The sequence below is a fragment of the Rutilus rutilus genome (genome assembly GCF_951802725.1).
Source record: "Rutilus rutilus genome assembly, chromosome: 12".
In the NCBI taxonomy this organism is placed as follows: Eukaryota; Metazoa; Chordata; class Actinopteri; order Cypriniformes; family Leuciscidae; genus Rutilus; species Rutilus rutilus.
Genome location: NC_140217.1, coordinates 21,398,525 through 21,418,720, shown reverse-complemented (window position 1 = coordinate 21,418,720; position 20,196 = coordinate 21,398,525). Strand labels below are relative to the sequence as shown.

Genomic DNA, 20,196 nt, shown 5'->3' with positions numbered 1-20,196 from the left:
TGTGTTGTTGTTGTTGTTGTTGTTGTTTTTTCCCCCATCTCAACCCTTCCTTTCTTATTTTTACCTCCACAACTTAGACTGTGAATCCTACTGCAAGGCATCCAAAGGCAAGCTGAAGATCAATATGAAGAAGTACTGCAAGAAAGACTACGGTGAGTGAGAAAAAGTGCACACAACACCGTACCGACAGCAGCACACTCCCACATTTATGCAGGTGGTTCAAATCCTTGCCCTCTACAACATCTTTATTCTTTATCCAAAGCCGAATTCCCTCGAGTCCCCTCAGTGTTGGTATATTGTAGTGATGGCTTACTTGGGGCTTTCAAGAAGAAAGTCAAAGGATCAAACAGGAGGAAAGGCCATCAGTGAGGGGTTTAGGGGAGGCTGCGTTGACGGACAGCCCAGCAGGTATTTCAAGCCCAAAGCGGATCAAACCATGGCAGTGTGACGGGCAGAAGGGACCGAAGTGCTCACAGATATCCTCATTAAGGGAAGCGCATGTCCCCGTCCTGCATTCCTGGGGGCAGCAGGCCCTCTCTTGTCCATGAAAAGGAGCAGATGTGCAGCCCTACAGAGGTGGGGCTGTTTCGCCAGTCAAGCGAGACCCCGTAGAACTTAAAGAGCTTAGCAGGTTTAATAACAGACAGAGCATTTTAACAGCTCTTTTGATTCATTTCAGTCAGCATACACTGAAAATAAATTAGTGTAGGATTTCATTTGAAACAATTTTCGGTAACACTTTATTTTACATGTTACATGTACTTACCATAGTAATAAAAGTAAATTATGCATAATTACATGCAACTAACCCTTAACCAAATCCTAATCCTACCCTAGCGCTATAGTAAGTACATGTAGTTGCTTAATTTAAATATATAATTACACTGTAACAACGACACCTTAAAATAAAGTGTAACCCACTTTCATCTTTTATTTACAACAGCGAGTGTTGAAGAGTTTAGGTCATTTATTAATGTAGAATAAAAGTATAAGTATATAGGTATAATTCTAATATTTTTGAAAATTGCTATATGGAAATATTACCATACTATTATATGGGTCGATGACAAATTAGAGTGTCCACAGTAAAAAAAGGATATTTAATTGTGACAAGAAATGTTGGTTTCATTTGGTTTTGAAAAACATTTAAATAATTTTCAAGAAAAGAATAAATTGAATGACTCGTCACATGGTCACATCAAGAAAAAGTATTCACATATTTTCCTCACGCACTGTGTACATATATTAATCATTAAACATTTTTATATATCTTTTTCAAATGTAAGAAGTGTGTTATTTTTTGTAAATTATTCTTATTATGATTATCATTATGTTTTGGGGGAAATCGCACCACATGACACTTTACAAACTAATCTAACCTTGCCTTACTATTACAAAATCATATATTTTTAGAGACTTAATTGACCTTGACAAAAGGGTATGCAGGGGTTCTTTCTGGGTTTTTTTTAAACATCAATATACACCACTGAGCAAATAAACACCACTAAGCATTGTAGTAAAGCATTAAATAGTATAGTAAAGTAAGCATTAAAAAAAAAAAAAATCCCATTATGATATTAGGAAAGTTGTATCAGCCTGATACATTTTACTTTATGCCCCCCAAAATATCAAAATGCTTATCACGTTTATTCTATTCACTGTATGCGTGAATTACATTTTTAATTAACTTTTGTATACACTAAAAAAACTAAGACTAAAAAAATTATAATAATAGTCCATAATTAAATTTATTCTTTAATTGAGCCGGACACCATTACATTTAAGCTACGCAAAGTACTTATATTTATAATGGCCATGCTGTGTTCTTGTAAAGATTGTGATAAGTGTAATAATGATTTAAAAAGCGTTCCAGCTAAAGACATGATTTGATGGGTAAGAAAGTGTTTATGCCCAATAGACCTCTGTATAATTCAGGATTTATTCAGGATTTAAAAAAAAAAAGGGAATCCCTACAGCTTACAGAGGAGGTCTGGCACACAATGGTAGTAGCATCTAACATGATAAATACTCAATGTCATCACCTCCTGCAGATCAGCTTTGCATGTTCTCCTTTCTACACTGCCATTACTCATTTAAGACTCGTTTAAGAATTTATCCAGATAATATGGTACCCCGCTGACTTCAATTTACAGTTGTCCTCAGTTATGGAGAGTTCGCCAGCTCCCCCTTTTACTCAAAAGTGAACAATCTAGGATAAACTCCCACATTCTGAGCATTAAACCTAATCCACTTTCCCTCTGCCTTCCTGAGCATCAGGGGGGCTTTATACGGCAGCACGGGGAGAAATGGCTGGAAATGGTATTGAACTTGAAGATGGAGTCATCTAAAGTCTTGTGAGGGGAATTAGGCATTTTGTGGCATGATATTTACAGCCTCATGCCTCATTGGCACATTACCCATAAAACACCACAGGAATCCTGGCCACAGACATGTTGTTATCATTGGATAAACTACTTCCACCTTTCCAAATGGTGACAGTGACAGTTTTTCATACTCAATTTCATCTGTGATGATATTCTCACTTTCGAGTGTACTTAAAGTGTAATAAAAAATAAAATAATAATTTAACCGTTATGTTGTTCCAAAACTGTATGATTTTTTTTTCCCTGTGGAATACAAAACGAACTAAGGCAGTTAAACTCAAAAATTACAAAAAATATATATTTTATAAAGTCATACAATAGTTTTGTATAGGAAACAGACCAAAAATAGTCATTATTCCCTGATTCATTGAGTTGAGAGTCAGATCAGTGCAATTCCAGAACAAAACTTTCAGACCGGTTATGTGAACTGCATTAAGATTTTCACTGAAAAGATCACACAAAAGATTTTATGAGTTTATGAATAGCTACGTCTCTCATCAAGCTAAGGAGAGCTGGTCTATCAAGATTTTTAGTGAATAACTTCAATTTTTGTGTTACTTTGGAATATTGTTAACATAATAATTGTTAATTTGAGTCATACCACTTTAATTCACTCATTCACTTTGATTATAAGGAAAAGAACATCCAGGATATTCTTAAAAAATTCACTTTCTTTGTTCCACGGAGGAAACAAAGTCACACAGGTTTGGAACAACATGAAGATGAGTAAATAATAACAGAATGTTTATTTTTGTGTAAAATATTGCTTAAAAAAAATATTACGATTGATTTCAATGTAATTTAAACCGAATGTCATTAAACAAGCGATGATATGTAGCGATTTAACTTATTAAACTTATCAAAAATAATCTTCTAATAAAGTTTTTAGCTATTAACTCTTTCCCCGCCATTTACGGAAACTTACCCACATTCAGGTGTTGATAAAAAAAGAATGCATGAAGCTAGAATAAAACATTTTTATTTTCAAGCAGATGCTCTGTTCTTTCTTTCTTTCTTTTATATATTGCATGTTCAGATATTCATAAAACTAAATATTCTGGGGGCCATGAAAAGTTTGTGAATCTAAAATGCTGGTGCTGGCTGGCAACAAAAAAAAAAAGGTGAGGAAAGAGTTAAAGAACTCGCATCCTGGCACCCAATAGTCGAGAATGAGAATGTGGCGCAAGATATAAATGCATTCCTGTAAATGTGAAAATCGATCCATGTATTGGCATTTAATGAAACTCGTGCAAAATGTGAATTCTTATAAGCAGAATGTTTGTAATTGGGGTTAAACGTTCTATATCAGAGGAGAAAAAAACATGCATGGCTCTAGCCTTAAAAACATGCAGACAGTGAGTAAAGTATATGTAAAAACTGTAAATGGCCTGTAAACAACCATAAGCCTGTGTGATACCGCCTCAATCTGCAAAGCATTACGCAGACGAAATTAAATCTGCCTGTTTTGCTGCTCCTTTTTGTCGAAGTCACCTTACAAAGCACCTTGAAGGCTATTAATAATGAAAGGCGAACAGCATGCGTCTACAGGCAGTTTAAGCAGATTTTGGGGATTCACACTTGCAAGGATTGTCAAACTGCGGCAGGGTTTGAGTTACATGCTTTATTTGAAAGCACTTTAAAGCGAAAGTTGACCTTGCATTGATACAAACGACTTAATCAGAATCAGAGCCAGACTGAATCTGCGGCAGAACCATCATTTCACTTGTGGCTGGAAATGTTGATATTTGGGTAACACTTTACAATAAGGTTCATTATTTAACATTAGCTAACTACCTTAGTTAACATGAACTAACAATGAACAATACTTCTACAGCATTAGTTAATATTAGTTTCAACATTTACTAATACATTATTAAAATCAAAGGTTGTATTTGTTAACATTAGTTAACCCACTGTGAACTAACATGAACAGCTGTATTTTTATTAACTAACATTAACAAAGATGAATAAATACTGTAACAAATGTATAACTCATTGTTAGTTCATGTTAGTTAATACATTAACTAATGTTAACTAATGAACCTTATTGTAAAGTGTTACCGATATTTGGCTCAGCGTGAATATATAGATTTTAGGATAAAATGTACTTGCGAGGGGGTCCAAAAGCACACACACAAAATCTGTAAATTAAAATAAATAGAAAAAGAATTTGAAAATGAATATAATGAAAATGAAGAAACATTTTAGATTTCACACTGTTTCTTGGCCACTAATCAAGACATAGAAAGTACTAAGTAATTCATGTATTTATTTAATATTTGTATTCAATTACAAATTGAATGTCTTTGTCATTAGTGAGAAACTTTGTCACTATGATCTCAGACTTTCAGACCTTGTTGTGTGTAAGGTAATATTACGTTATTGAAATGGGCAAACTTCAAGTTTAACATTTGTTTCATTCAGAGATGAATTTTGTTAATGACGCATGAAATTTAAAAAGTATAAAAATATTCCATGTAGTTTCTTAATTAATACTGTTTGAAAAAATCATTTGAATTAAATCAATTATTAAAAGTATTTTCAAACACCACGGGAGACTGCTGAAAGTGCTTACAAAATAATGTCACCCATCCGTGTTAATAGCGGAAAAAATAATTCCGTTTTTTTCTGTTATTCCACAGCTGTTCAGGTCCACATCTTAAAAGCAGAAAAAGCCGGTGAGTGGTGGAAGTTCACCGTCAACATCATCTCCGTCTACAAACAGGGCGAGAGCCGAATCCGCAGGGGAGACCAGTTTTTGTGGGTCAGAGCAAAGGACGTGGCCTGCAAGTGCCCGAAGATCAAGCCCGGCAAGAAGTACCTACTTCTGGGAAATGACGAGGATTCCCCTGGACAAAGCGGAGTGGTGGCAGACAAGGGCAGTCTGGTCATTCAATGGAGGGACACTTGGGCTCGAAGACTCCGGAAGTTTCAGCAGCGGGAGAAGAAAGGAAAATGCAAGAAAGCATAGTGAGGGGAAAAGGAAAGAGGTGGCCATCCAGAGCTGGACAGAGAAACAACAGACGAGTGGTGGTAGATGAAAAGATAATAAGGGAAAGGAAGAGAAGAGGAACTGAACATCGCTGCTTTGAATAAAGGCATGAAGACAATATTAACATTTTGTTTTTAAAATAGGAACATGTGTGAAGGAGTTCACGATGCAGTTTTCATTTCTTATTTGCTTCCTTCAAGATTTGTTTGCTGTTTGCCAATTTTGCACCTGTGTCCATTATAAAGAAAGGTATCGGATTATTTGTTAAATGGCTTCATGTTTCAGATCCATTTTAGCCGGTTTTGAGAATCAGATTGAGCTGTATTTCATATTCTAAATTCATATTTTTCAAGGTAAAAAATATTTAAAACGAATAGTTCTTTTTCAATACAAAAATGAACAAATAAATAAAACATTTTCACGAGTGAGCTTTAGCATTTAAAAATTCATATGCTCTAACTTATGCATAATGCATAATGGCATCTGAGATGCCAACATTTCAGAAATGTCAAAATTCTGTTTTCGGTGGGAATTTTTAATACGACAGACTTTTGCTCTTCTTCAGCCAATTTAAAAGGTTCTTTTTCAAAGTCTGAAAAGTATTTTAGTTTCACTTTGTAACAACTGCATGAAAAACATGCATTATGCATATACTGATGCATGTTATTTTTTAGAATTAGTTCATTCAGCATTATTAGTTGTTGCAATTTTCATGAAGTTGCATGGTTTAACATTATCATTGAACGAAAAAGACCACATAGGACATCAGCTCTTGTACAGTATAACATGTATATTTCATATAACACTACTAATTTGTTTAAGACTGGTGCTGCTGGGTTTTCCCAAACTCTACAGACTCTGAAACTGTCCCAGCAAATGCACGACAAAAGCAAATCAAAAAGTTTCTGTTCAAAGTATTGCCTTTTCATCGCAGTTCACTACTTTAAGGTTAAAGAAGTAGCGCCTATTTTCTTCAACAGTCCCCACTAATATAGACTACATTTGGTAGAATTTTTAAACAATGTCTGTTTAAGCCATGTGTAAATCTAGAACTTGCCTCACTTATTTACAACAAGAACAAAAATCTGTACTCATAATTGTTGAAAACTGATTTATGATCTATAAAAATGTAATGGCATGCTTGTACAAACCCCTAAAACAATTAGCATGCATTTACAATTATTTTTGAACTTGGAATAAAACCACCATGTATATTTTTGTATAAGACATGATGATTGAGGTAGATGACATCATTTCTTGCTCCATTTGATTCAATTGTTTATAGTCCAGACATGGACGATGACTTTTTTTTTTTAAACAGAACTTCAGTGCGACGAGTCCAGTGTATAAACAGGCCTTTTCGTAGAAAAGTGTTGGTAGAATGGTGTGTATAGTTAGTATTTTTCCTTGTGTGTAAAACAGTATTTAGAAGTGTACGAACTACCTTTAACTAGTATTCATGAACTAGTATTTAGTTTTGTAAAGCGACAGCATCTCTCCTTTTACACATTTCCACGTCCAATTAGGGTCTGTGAATGTAGGAATGCATGTACAGTAATGTTTCACTACAACAGAGAATTCTCTTCACTGTGAGAAACGCTGCTCATACACACACACACACACACACTTATTTTGTTACTGATGAGACTGAAGTTCTCTAAAGTACAGCTTTTTCACTTAACGTTTGATGGTGTGGTCAGTCAAAAATAAACTGCAGGAACTGATCATTTCAGTATCAAATACCAAAAAAAAAGACACGAAAAAAACAAAAAACAGATTCGATGAACGGTTTACGTGTGCAGTAATCATCATCTTAACTCAATGCTTACTTCTTGTAAATGTACACAATGTATGACATACAGATATTTATACATATGATGTATTTACCGGTTACAAACAATATTCGTAATACCACATGTAAATGTATTTTGTTTGGCACTCAGTATCTTAGTGCACGCTCATTTTTTATTTTAAGTATTACAACGATGTAAATTTATGTTGAGTTTTTATTTTTCGCAGCAGTGGAAAGATGCCTCATGTATTTGACATTACCAGCAGACCTTACATACATTGCTTCTTGTTCATATTATGAATTGTAAATTTAGCTGTGGCAAATACAAGACGTCTGCAATATTGTTTTACAATGCATACTAATATATTATGGTTATTATAAGAAAATATTTAATGACACAAGACATTGTGGATTTTTTACATCCTTTTGCCTTTTTTTTGTTGTTTGTTTTGTTTTGTTTGTTTGTTTTTTTACAGTCTGTGGTTGTTTAGATGGTTGTGATTAAAATCCAGAGGGGAAAATAACTACTGAACACCAACCTGGTAGAACTACATTCAGCATTCATTTGGAATAAAATCTCAAAACGTTACTAGTGTGCTTTCTCATTTTTTTCCCCCCTGCTTATAAATTTGGCTTAAAAAAGTAATACGTTAGTATTTATTTATTTAATCGTTTAGATTTTACTGTAAATATTTAAGGAAATAAGAACTGAGCATGCACTGTAAAAAAAAAAAAAAAAAAATTGCTGCCTTAAATTTTTAAGTACAATCAACTTGGATGTTTAAGTCATTTAAACTTAACTTACATTAAACTGACTTTAAAAAAAAAAGTCCAATCTTGTATAACTTATAAAAAAAGGTTGAAAATGGCTTAACTTATTTCAATGAGTTAAAGCAATGTAAAAACATGGTGTCAGACCTTATTGATCATATTTACAGTGTGTGACAAATATTAAATAACACTAATAAATACATACATTTGCGACAATTAGGATTTCACCAATGAAACAGTTGAGACCAGGTTGTGTTAACTATATTTATTAGGTCACATTTTCAGGAAAAATAAAATAAAATATTAATAATAAAACAGAAAAGTGTTGAGAAAAATCACATATTTGTTAGAATTATTTCTACTTATAAAATAGAATCCGAACTGTAATGCATTTTAATAGACAATGAAAAAGAAGTTCAGAGCTTGTATATTGAAGATTCTGTATTGCATTGTGACGCACAGACCTTGTTTACATGAAGGATACGGATCATTTTCTTCACTGCCAAACAAAGAATTTAAATAGGTTTTCCCCCCTTGGAGCATCTCATGGTTATATTCATAATAATATTCAAAACCTTTCAAAGCTCTTTTCTATTTTTCTTTCCATTCCGAATTCTACTTTGATCATTATCTGAGGAGCAAAGAATTTCAGTTCTTCATAGTGGTCCATTCCCTGGCTTTTACCCAGTCATGGGTTCCATTACTTTCATAAATGCAGAAGGGGATAAGAGAGGGGTTCACGTGGAAGCAGCGCGTATCCCTCGTTTACCCCCCCGAAAACACTCTTCTCTTCAGAAACATCCTCTTCATTACTTTTGCCAAGCTGCCACGACAATGATGGCGATGAGGAGAAGAACAATCACCACCCACATCCCTGATTTAAAAACACACACAAAACATCTTAATGAACCAACACTCTTTGAGCAGAAGATGCCCTAACAGAGATGTGCACATTTTAAATTCATCATTTGACTGATCCCTACCAGCTGCACCGCAACAAAACTTCAGAGATCTGTTGTTTATCCTTACATTTTTTATGACTTGAAACACTTCCTAACTGTAATTTTAATGGTTGATTCATTTTATTTCATTCGTTATTTGCATTTTTCATGTATTACTCATTAAAATAAACAGGGCTCGTAGCCCTGTGTATAATTGAAGATCAGCACTAACTGAGGGTGAGAATGACAAACAAAATGTGGTGAAACTTTCAGCGATGCATCTGCCTTTCATTAATCTTTCTGATCGTCAAATTTCTCATTTACTATGTGTCACCAGAGGAATTCCAGGAAGGTGTTGGAGAGGATGTCTCATCTCCTGTGAGTCACTTACATCAACCAGAACATGTGTTGTGGATCCGCTATTACAAAACTGATGGTTCTGACTCGGTTGATTAAATGAACCAATCAATCCTCAACTGTGACTAAACATCCTGCATTCGTTCTACACAAGTTAGGCTTGAACTACTTACTGGATTAATCAAATGGAAGTTTTACAATTATTAATATTAATAAAATTATACTTTACCTGGCCTTTCTATACACAGGCTAACCTTTTCAATTTAAATGAATATATTTAAGGGTGATTCTTCAATCTAAGGCTGATATATTTTTTCTATCTATGTTAAAATATTTATTGTGTCTTAAAATCCTCAACCTTCCAGTGGATTTTGGTACATTGTGATGTGGGATTTGATATTGTCTGTGATGGTAATGATTTTTCACTTTTTGTAGGATATTCGATATCCATTATCCAATATCCTATTGGATAACATAAATGGATCCTATTAGAATCAGATCCAAATTAGGTCTATCAGTTATTTAAGTTTGAATGTTCAAAAATTATCTAAATTATTTCTGAATTAATATGCTCAAATACTCACTGATTTGCTAATAACTCCTAATATACAGTAGTTACACCTCAGATTGCGATATAAAAATCTTAAAATTAATTACATTTCTGATCTTCAAACTGTCAATTACTACAGTAAATAGAAATAAAACGATTTTGTCGTCTAAAAATTTCAAAAACGTTTGGCATGACGGTAGTGACAGAAATGACAAATATTACTTTTTTTGTTAAACAAAGAAAATAAATACTGTATCAATTCCAAATGAACTGGATGAGGTTGAAATAAAAAAGTATGTATATATTTTTTTTTTTTCCCTGAACATAACATTTAATGAATTTTAAACTTGTTAAATCTAATTTAATTGTTTAATTTTAATAACTTAATACCCTTTAAAACTACTAAATCTTTTTTTTTCTCTCTCTCTAAAATCATCCTAGAAATTTTTCCAAGAACACGCTTTTCAACATACACATTTTCTGACTATGTTTGTCTCGAGTCTAACTTCAGTCCTTCCTTTGTTTGTGCAAACTCTACAACATAGCGCACATGCCATCATCTGTCACGTCATTTCAAAACATGCTTATCTCTGCTAATCAGACAGGATTTTTGACATATGCGCTGTTCGTCATGGACACTGGCTGGTACTGTATTTGCAGTGCTTTAGTTTACATTTCTCTCATAGTTTGGCTCGGTGGCTGTGCGTTCCCAACGGAGATCATAGCGCCAGCTGGCCTGCACTGAAGCACAGGGTGAAAGGAAGCCGTGCTGAACAAACTTGCGCTGCTATTATGAAATACCACCGATCTACCAAAGCCTGCTGCGGGCAGGGCATGAGTTAGGAAATAACGCCACACAACCGGTAATTGTCCAAATATTTTTTTTTTTTTTTTTTACTGTGACTTGGAACAAATGTCACAATTTTAGTGAACAGACCCCTATCCCACTGGAAAACGACAGAAAACAGGCAAGAGAAGAAAATATGGTCCACCCATCTTCACTGAACTGGTAAACCTGTAGAAAACAATTCAATATGATGGAAAAAAATCTCCCAATGAACATTCTCTCTTTTTATTTTAAATTCCAAATGGCGAAATGTCATTCAGATTTAAATCAGCCTAAAGAGAACTGTGCAAAACAAACTCTCATTCACACTGTGAGACTTCTACGCTTTAAAGTGAGTTTCACACCCAGGCTCGTCTGTTTGCTCCTCTTTTTCACCTCTGAGAAACTGTCACAGTCCTATAAGCAATCAAATAAGCTTTGTAACCCAATCACGCTGCCCCAATGACAACAATAATATTTGCTAGATAAATAGATTTGTGTGCACAGAGGGCAGAAGACCTGTGAGGCCACCCAGGGGCAGAACAAAGGACACGCATTCTTCCCAAGTGTCCTTTATTTATTTAAAATCAAAGTCGAGGGAGAAAAAGAGACCCGCAAAACTCTAAACTTCAACTTGTCATAGTCAGGGGCTAGAAGATTCCAAACAAAAGATGGGCCTGAAATGTATCATTTTCTGAACAGATGATTTTGATCTGCCTGTCAATGTTCCTAATAGTTCTTTTTTATCTTTTCAAAGAGGATTGTTGTAAAGTATTTGGTTGTAGAATGTAAACAAATTAAAAACGAATTACATGAATGAAATAACATCAGACTTCATACATTCCAATATGATGGCACATCTGGCTTTTAATTTAGCATTTGGCTGCAGCACTAAAGTTCACCTTTTTGATGAAAAGATGTCGGTTGTATTCCAAACTGAAGACAAATGCTCTATATCTATCTGTACACTATCGTTCAAATGATATATATTTGAAAGAAATTAATACTTTTTTCAGCAAGAATGCATTTAATTAATCAAAAGGGACAGCAAAGACATTTATAATGTTACAAAAGACTTCTATTTTAAATAACTGCTTTTTTAAAATGTTCTATTCATCGAGGAATCCTGAAAAACGACGTATCACGGTTTTAACTAAAATATTACGTTGCAATGATTTATGATATACAATGATATATTAATCAATAATGATTTCTGATTATCATGTGACTAGAGTAATAGCTGCTGAGAATTCAGCTTTGCCATCACATGAAAAAAATATATTTTAAACTATATTAAGATAAAAACAGATATTTTAAAATGTATTCATTATTTCACAACACTACTCTTTTTTTTCCCTGTATTTTTTTTATCAAATAAATGCAGTCTTGGTGAGAACAAGAGACTTTATTGCTATGTGCAAAAACTCATGTCGTTCTTCCTCTGGCTTTCAGACAACACAGCAAAACAGTTTTCAACTAGCTGGATGATTAATTTTAAAAGAAATAAATACAAGTTGGACTAAACTATTCTAATATTGTGAGTGTCCGAAATATACATATATACAGAAAATAATTGTAGACACTTTATTATCAACAATCCTCTTCTAGAAAATACAGTATAATATGAACACCCAAAATAAGATTGACACAGGAGATAAATACTGTATAAACCTTGTGTGTCCACAGGAGTGAGAGATTAGACAGCTGGAGAGACCTTGAAAGTGTTGTTGTGGCATGTTATATTTTCAGCAATTTCTTTCTACGAGACAAAGACAAGTGTCAAACAAAGTTGGGAAACGTGAGGAGTGAAGTGAGTCGGGGAACAGAAGTGGGGTACGGGCGACAAGGCAGTGAGGAATTTTTCCATTCATCAACCCCTCCTCTTCACCCCCCTTCACAGAATACATGAATATGGTTAGGTGTTAAAAGCAGACGCGGGACAAGAAGAAGAGGGGTAGAGAAATAAAGGAGCGAGAAAGAGAATCAATGCAAAACTCAGTGATTCTGGCCTCCAGCTCTGGGATCTGCAAACAAACTTTAGTCTGTGGAGTCCTCTGGACAAACAAATGGAATTATGCGTCACATAAGAGAAGCAGGACAAAGCGCAGCAATGCATTTATTTCCAAGAGAAATTCAAGACGGATCTTTATAGGGCAAGCAGAAGAGATGTAGTTAAACTGGCTCTCACTAAAGAAAAATGATCCGTTTTATTATTCACACCCTGCACATGATCATGGTTCTAATAAAATTAATTCACGATCAATTCCATGTCTTCTACGAGGAGCTTATTTAATAAATAATGTCTTGATGTAACTTGAGATAGCGAAAAATCCCTGTAAATATAAGTTCTTCTGGCAAGTCAGCTCTCTTAAAGCAACAGCTCTCCCAAAAATGTTCGACATTTGTCAAGTGTAAAGACAGTCGCACACAAAAAGGTTTGTAGTGAAAGCGTATTGACTGAACATCTTTCATCACCCAAAACACCAGAATTAAAGTTAGTTAGAAAATATGCCAACATTTACTCAACATTATGTTGTTTCAAACCCTTACGACTTTCTTCCATGGAACAAAACAGGAGTAGAGGAAGAAAAAGATCTTAAGCGGAATGTTTAAGCTGGTCTTTCCATACTGTACAATTTTGTAGAATTGACAATATTGTAGAGCTGTAGAATGTTGTGAAAAGAAGCTGTCAAGATCCAAAATTGAACAAAAATTAAAAGTTTTTTTTTTTTTTTTACAACAAATAGTGCAAACAGCTTCAATATGTTCAGAGAGTCTTTGGAAGTCAAATGATAGTCTTGTGTAAGGAACAGACTAAAATTTTGCATCCATTCATATATGTCCAGATGCATTTCACCCAGGTTTGACAGCCCCTGACCACTGCCCACTTTCACTCCTAAATTTTCCACGCCTAAATTCATACATGAGGGTGAGTAAATAATGAAAGGATTTTTGGGTGAAGTATTCCTTTAATGAAGAGTGTAATGAAGACAGATACTTTGAGTATACAGACATGCTTCAACATTTACCACATGTGAAATGATTTAAGTGTTTCAGACATGGTTGGCATGCACAAAACTTGAGAAATCTGAGAGGCTGTAGTCATTGATCACATCACAGAAAATGCAATTAAAGGAATAGTTCACCCATAAATTAAATTTTTGTCATCATTTACTCTGCTCCAATGTCGTTCTAAACATAATTTAAATACTGAAATGAGTTATCTTCCATGAATCTACAATAAATGCAGACTGGAGCTTTTAAAGCTTCAAAAATAAATAAAATTTAAATAAAAGCATCATAAAAAAAATACTATATTCAACGCCTTCCGAAGCCATGTGATAGTTTGAGATCACAGAGTCAGTGAACAGGATCAGTCCAATTCATGATTGATCTGGATCAACCAGTTCATTGAATAGATCTAACTAAAAAGAACAATTTGTTTACATTTGTTTACTTCTCTCATGAATGCACCAAAGAGACCTGGGTCCAAATGTCAAAAAAAAAAAAAAAAAAGGTCTCTCAAAAAAGCTCCTGTATTGTGATACATCGAGTGAAACGAACAGGTCCTTCTGTCCACCCTCTCAGCACTGGGCATCACATGAACTCCAACTTGCTGGTTTGAATCTTACCTCACAGGTAGGTCTTTCAATGTGGCTGGGGGTATGGGGGGCACATCCAAAGCACATCAACTGGTCACAGGAGTTCCTCAGGGATCAGTTCTTGGCCCTCTCCTCTTCTCTATATACACTACACTGCTGGGACCCATTATACAGGCATATGGTTTGTCCTACCATTTCTATGCTGATGACAAACTACTTTTCATTTTGACCAGATGATCCAACGGTAGCTGCACAGATCTCAGAGTGCCTGGCGGACATCACGGCATCGATGAAAGAAAAAACCTGCAACCCAACTTAGGAAAGACAGAGTTTCTCTTCTCCCCTGCCACTCGGACTGTATAGCACAATTTCACCATCCAGCTAGATTTATCTAATCTATATCAATAATAATCCCATCAATTTCGCTCAGAAAACTTGGGGTAATCTTTGATGACCAGTTGACATTCAAAGACTACATTGCAAGGACAGCAGGATCTTCCCAACCCTCTCCGGAATGCGAATCCCTGACAATATTCAAGAATCAACTGAAAACTCATCTCTTCCATCAGGACTTAACTGCATCCTGCTGAAAAAAAAAAAAATCCCCTATGCTTCCACTATTCTTTAGTCTCTCCCAGTTCTAGTTTGTACTATTCTAAAAGATGTCTAAAACTTTGTATTACCTGCACTTCTTGTGTTTATTGCCTCTTTATGATGAATCGCTTGTATTCCTCATTTGTAAGTCGCTTTGGATAAAAGTGTCTGCTAAATTAATAAAGGGAAATGGAAACGGATTATCCAAAATAAAATAATGTGGGCCAGAGTCTTGGTTGTTTTTGCAGACGAAGTGATTGGAAAAGTCCAACATACGTCACCAGAGATAAGTCTGTCGTTTCACCAGAATATGGAGTTATGACATTTTGATGCAAATGAAACATGCAAGGATGAATTGTTCACAGTAAAATCAATAACCTGAAATTAGAAAATAAGTAGGTTGAGTTTACATGTCATGCTAACTTTAAAGCTATTGAAAGTTGAAAGTTTTTCCATCATGTTAAATGGTTTTCTTCAAGTTGTATAGACTACTTTAGTTACATTTTTATGGTGCTTTATTTTTGGAGCTGGACAGCCCTAGTCCTCATTCACTTACATTATATTGAAAAGAGCACTCATGAAGTTCTTAAACTGACCTTTTGTGTTCCATAGAAGAAAGTCGGACATAAGTTTGAAACAACATGACGGAGAGTAAATAATGACAGAAATTAAAAATTTTGGGTGAATTATCTCTAACATACAAACAGACAAAATTAGACCATAGAAAGTACTCTGAAGTATACAGATGTAAAATAATGTCTTGCAGAACTTTCCAGAAATCGGTGCAAATGACCTTTCTAAATGTCTCAGCCTGATCTCACTGCTGCTCCAATAACAAACTCACAGATCACATGCAGATGGCCCAGTAAGAGTTCACAGCACTGAGACCGACCATAATGTGCAGATCTGACTTTGCCATTTACAGGCAGTGTGCTTTAATCCCTTCAGTTCTGAAGACTGCTCTAGACGCAGTAGAGAGGAGAAAAGGGACAGAGAGAGAGATGGCCGTAGATCTGAACGATAGATAGGCTTATTGTTGCCGGGCTCTTGATGCAGAGTACATAAAACCAGGGCTACAGTGGCAGAACACTCACCACATGAAGCGGACTTGGTTTCCAACAGCTTGACTCTGTGCGTCTCGTTTTTGATGCGGCTGTCCGTCTTGTCCACGAGCTGAGTAAGGTCATCGATGATCTCTGAAATACACAACAAGCCAAGTCAGTACAAGAGATCATCATTGTCGTCTTAGTGCATGACATACAGAAAGAGAGCAGCAGGCGATATGTGAAAGTAATCTCCTGCCGTCGTTTTGTGGTATGTATGTGGGATTTATAGTGGCCAGAAATATGTGGGTTGTGTGTGCTGGTAGCTGTGACTAAACCGCACACCATCTGAGGCCTTAACGATTGAATTAGTAGATCAATGTTTGCCAACATCTGTATGATTACCACAAAAACATAGCCACAAGTGGCAACAACTTGTGTCCAAGCAGACTGGACCACAATTGCAAAACCGATCATATGGATGCAATTGTTTTGGATTAAGTTCTTTGATCACAGTTTATGAGGATTTCCCTAAGTTATAGCGCCCCCTAGTTCCATAAAATTGGAGAAATGTGGCATGTATGCTTAGAATATTGTAAAGTTCAAGATAGCACTCACAAGATGTGTTCCAAACTTTCCTGATCAAATGCTTGCATCTTCTGAAAGTGGAGTGCATGAAGTTGCATTAAGGTTTAACTTTGAATACAGGTCCATTGAAAAAAATAAATGGGCTAGTTTCTGTATAAAGATTTTATAATTCAAAACTCATTTTGTAACTTTTCATACATTTTCGAAACATTTCACAACTTTTTGTCATTACCATTTCTAGATGATACATATTAAATGTCTTAGAAATTTGAAAAAAGCACAAGTAAAAAAAAAAAAAAAAAAGTGGCATTTTTATAGGTGGATATGTTTAAAATGGATATATATATATATATATATATATATATATAAAATCATTTATTCAGAGGAAGGGTTTTGTTCAAGTGCTATTGGAGTTATTGCAAAAGTGTAAATTTGATAATTATAATGTACACACACACACAAAATATTTGGGGTCTTTGGGATTTAGGGACTGACACCCAAACTCTTTTAGAGCAAAAATAAATAAATACATAAAGAGGAAGAAGAACAACATCAGAACAAACACAAATGATTCCAGCAGTTTTGTTGCTTGGACCCCTTTAATTAAATTACTAAAATAATCAAACAGAAACCCATACATTTTTTGATTTCCTGGAAAAAGTAAGATGAAGTACTAAAGTTTATATCAAATTTCTCTATCTGGGAGAAAATGTAGAAGATCTGGAGAGATACAGATATATTCTCACTCCATCAGATGAATGTCACAATTCCATACTGTGTTTTTTATCATTTATTTATACGGCAGTAGAAAGAGACAGGAGAGCTGAGGGAACGGGATTAGGACACAATGCGTCACAAATATGACATTTAACAAATTACATCTTTTATCCACATTAAAACTGGACATTCAATCAAAAATACCTGTAATTAACTAAATTAATACAATAATAAAATGTTCTACATTTCGTACAGTAATACTACCCATCACTAGAGCTATGCTTTACTGTACCTAAATAACTAACCATCTGTATTATGATTTGCTGTGTTCTTCTGTCGGTTTCAGAGTCGTGGAACTAATCCACCATAAATTCATTTTTATGAGGTCAGATTTATAGAAAGTATAAGACAGTAGGGACTGAACATCATCGGGCAGTGTGCCATTGAAAATTTCCCAGGACACTGTGTTGTGTTGTAGGCTTGTAGCCATCAACCTATCTCAACAGGACAACACACAACACCATTTATATCACTGAACATGGGCATTGTCACAAGATGACATTGTATTTAATAAGTGAATGAAATGCTGTTGCCAGACTTTTCTTTTATCATTGCATAAAGCTAAATATGATTAGAGTTGATTTTATTCACAAATAATCAAATGGAATTTAGCTTTAAGAATATTTAATAATGTTATTTTAATAACTATCACTTACATGCAACATGGAATTCAAAACTCTGCTTGCATGTCCCATACCTCATTTTGTGTTTATGGAAATTGTTCATACATAAGAGTAAAATTCCTTTAAAAACACACAAATGTGCATGGTGCAGTGTGCTGAGTTTAGAGTTCTAACTTAGTATGCTGAGAATCCTTTGAGACTTTCCAACCCCATTTTTTAATCTAAATCTATTATGCGCATTGGTACATTAACTTTGTATCACACGCTTGAGAAATACTGTGTTGAACCACCATCTGAACAGCATCTTCTCATTTTCTTTAAGCTGCTGAGTAAAAAAAAGTATAAAAAATGCTGCATCTGACAAAATGGAAAGACAAAAAAAAACAACCTTAAGCACAAAATACCATGGATCATTACGGAATATGTCCAATACAATATTATTTATGATTAAACAAAAAAGTTAATTGTCCGTTTTGCTTTGGTGTAGATCTAGCTGTGTGGCTTCCCTCCACCCTGCTCTAAAAACACTAACCTTGCTGAAAGGCTCTTTCCAGAGTAGAGAGAGAATGAGTGAAAGAAATAAAACAGAGAGTGAGAAATAAAAGGAAATAATGAAACGGGAGATTAATGAGAAAATGGCTAAAACAAAAAGAAAGAACAAGGGAAAAGGAGCAAGAGTGAACAGGTTGACCTGTATATGGACTCTGAAGTAGAGCAGAACACACACTCGAACAGAAACCATGACTGTAAAAACGAGCAGCTTACTGATAGAATTTCAATACCTAGAAGCAGCGAGCTGGATGTAATTCAGCAGAAACGGGAAGTTGTACATTTTTTCTTCTGCTTGCTGCCATCAGCCTGCCAACTCAAATAAGCCTCGCTCCACTGTGCAACAAGCTGTTTTGATGAAGCTTGATGAAGAAGAATCTCCAACACATTTCAGACTCTGATACAGAAGCCAAAACAGCCGTCACTCACAGCATTACTGTTATTGGTGGAAAGAGTGGAAGGACCAAAGGTTATGTATATAATGTGTCGTGTCAGCTGATAGGTACAAAAAGATATAAATCAAGAACCAAAAGGAAGCCAAAAAACACCAATGGAAACACAATACCACTAAGAACCGCAGATCAAGGCATATTTTGAAACGCATTACAGTGATTTTACCACGGGTGAATGTGCGGTCAAAGCAGACTTCAACTCATTTCCATTAAAACACATGTGAATAAGGACAGTGGAAACACAAGCATATGTGTAGAAGTTATGTCTTTTGTTTTGTAACCAATTTTAAGTTTGTAAAAAATTTGTATAGCGAAAAGATGTTTGACCAATAGAGTAGAGTACCAATACCTTACAGATTAACCTCCTGGATTCATGCATTTGTTATTTATAACAAAGTTAATTATATGTAGCTTTGGAGTATTTCCACAAGGAAGAGGAGAACACATGACCGCAGAGGCCTGGCCAGAGGCGTGTGGTTGGATGGAGGTGCAGGTTTCCTGGCTGCGCTATAGACCAAGAACAGGTTCATGAGAATTAATTTGACAGCTCTAGGAAGAGATCTGAACACATTTCTGAAGGACGAAAGCCAGTTTGGCAGCAGAGTTTTATGGTCAAAAAGGACAGATGCAGTCTGAGGTCAAAAAGGTTTTTTTTTCTTCTTCAGAATATCACCCTGTTACAAACACGTACTTCAGTTTCATTAAAAGAATGATCCAATTTCAATACAAGTTAAAACTGCAGTAAATATCTTTTTGTGGTAAAAAATAAATAAAATAAAAATAAATAATCAGTTACTGAGCAAGTACATTAGTGTTGAAAACTCTTCCTAAACCTTACCCTGATTTGCAACGGCAAGCTTCTAAAAATGATTCATAATTTGAGCTGTCGAGTCCTTCGCGTGGTTACGTCACGTCTGTAAACAGAAAAAAGAAGACCCGGCTACTATATGGCGTGTGCTGAAGATGCAGTTGCTTGGAAAGACGGCACCTCTCGCTGGTTTCATACGGATTACATAATCAGAGAAAATTGGTTTTCTCAATTTGAATTGGTTCACTTAAAAGTAGACATTTCAAGCTTTTTATATACATATTTCTCATGTACAGTTGTAATCGAAATGATTCAACCCCCATTGCAAATCAGGTTTATTGGCCAAATTTACAGACTTTCAGCTGTTTGCAATGAACAAATCAAACAACAAGTAATTGAAATAGCAATGGCAATTATACTGAGTTTTTGTCCATTTTTGTGACATGCTTTACAGTTTCAAATGATGTATTACTCGTATCTGTATGATCAAAAACAAAAGAGTAGCCTACTTTAATTTTTTTTCTCTACAGTTCAAATTTTCTTGTTT

The 20,196-nt window shown here is 35.0% G+C and overlaps 2 protein-coding genes across 4 annotated transcripts in view; one reads left to right on the top strand and one right to left on the bottom strand.

Moving 5' to 3' along the window:
- ntn1a (netrin 1a) overlaps positions 1 to 7,647 on the top strand; it is a 74,241-nt gene extending 66,594 nt beyond the window's left edge. For both annotated transcript variants that reach the window (XM_084425366.1, XM_084425367.1), the window contains 2 exons: positions 78 to 152; positions 5,027 to 7,647. In XM_084425366.1, coding sequence (XP_084281492.1) covers positions 78 to 152; positions 5,027 to 5,355 — 404 coding nt within the window. In that variant the 3' untranslated portion in view covers positions 5,356 to 7,647. The remainder of the gene's footprint in view (positions 1 to 77; positions 153 to 5,026) is intronic.
- Positions 7,648 to 8,189: 542 nt separating this feature from the next.
- The window catches only part of stx8 (syntaxin 8), a 614,579-nt gene continuing 602,572 nt past the window's right edge, over positions 8,190 to 20,196 (bottom strand). For both annotated transcript variants that reach the window (XM_084425369.1, XM_084425368.1), the window contains 2 exons: positions 15,904 to 16,005; positions 8,190 to 8,813 (listed from right to left, as the gene is read on the bottom strand). In XM_084425369.1, the coding sequence (XP_084281495.1) occupies positions 8,749 to 8,813; positions 15,904 to 16,005 (167 nt within the window). In that variant the 3' untranslated portion in view covers positions 8,190 to 8,748. The remainder of the gene's footprint in view (positions 8,814 to 15,903; positions 16,006 to 20,196) is intronic.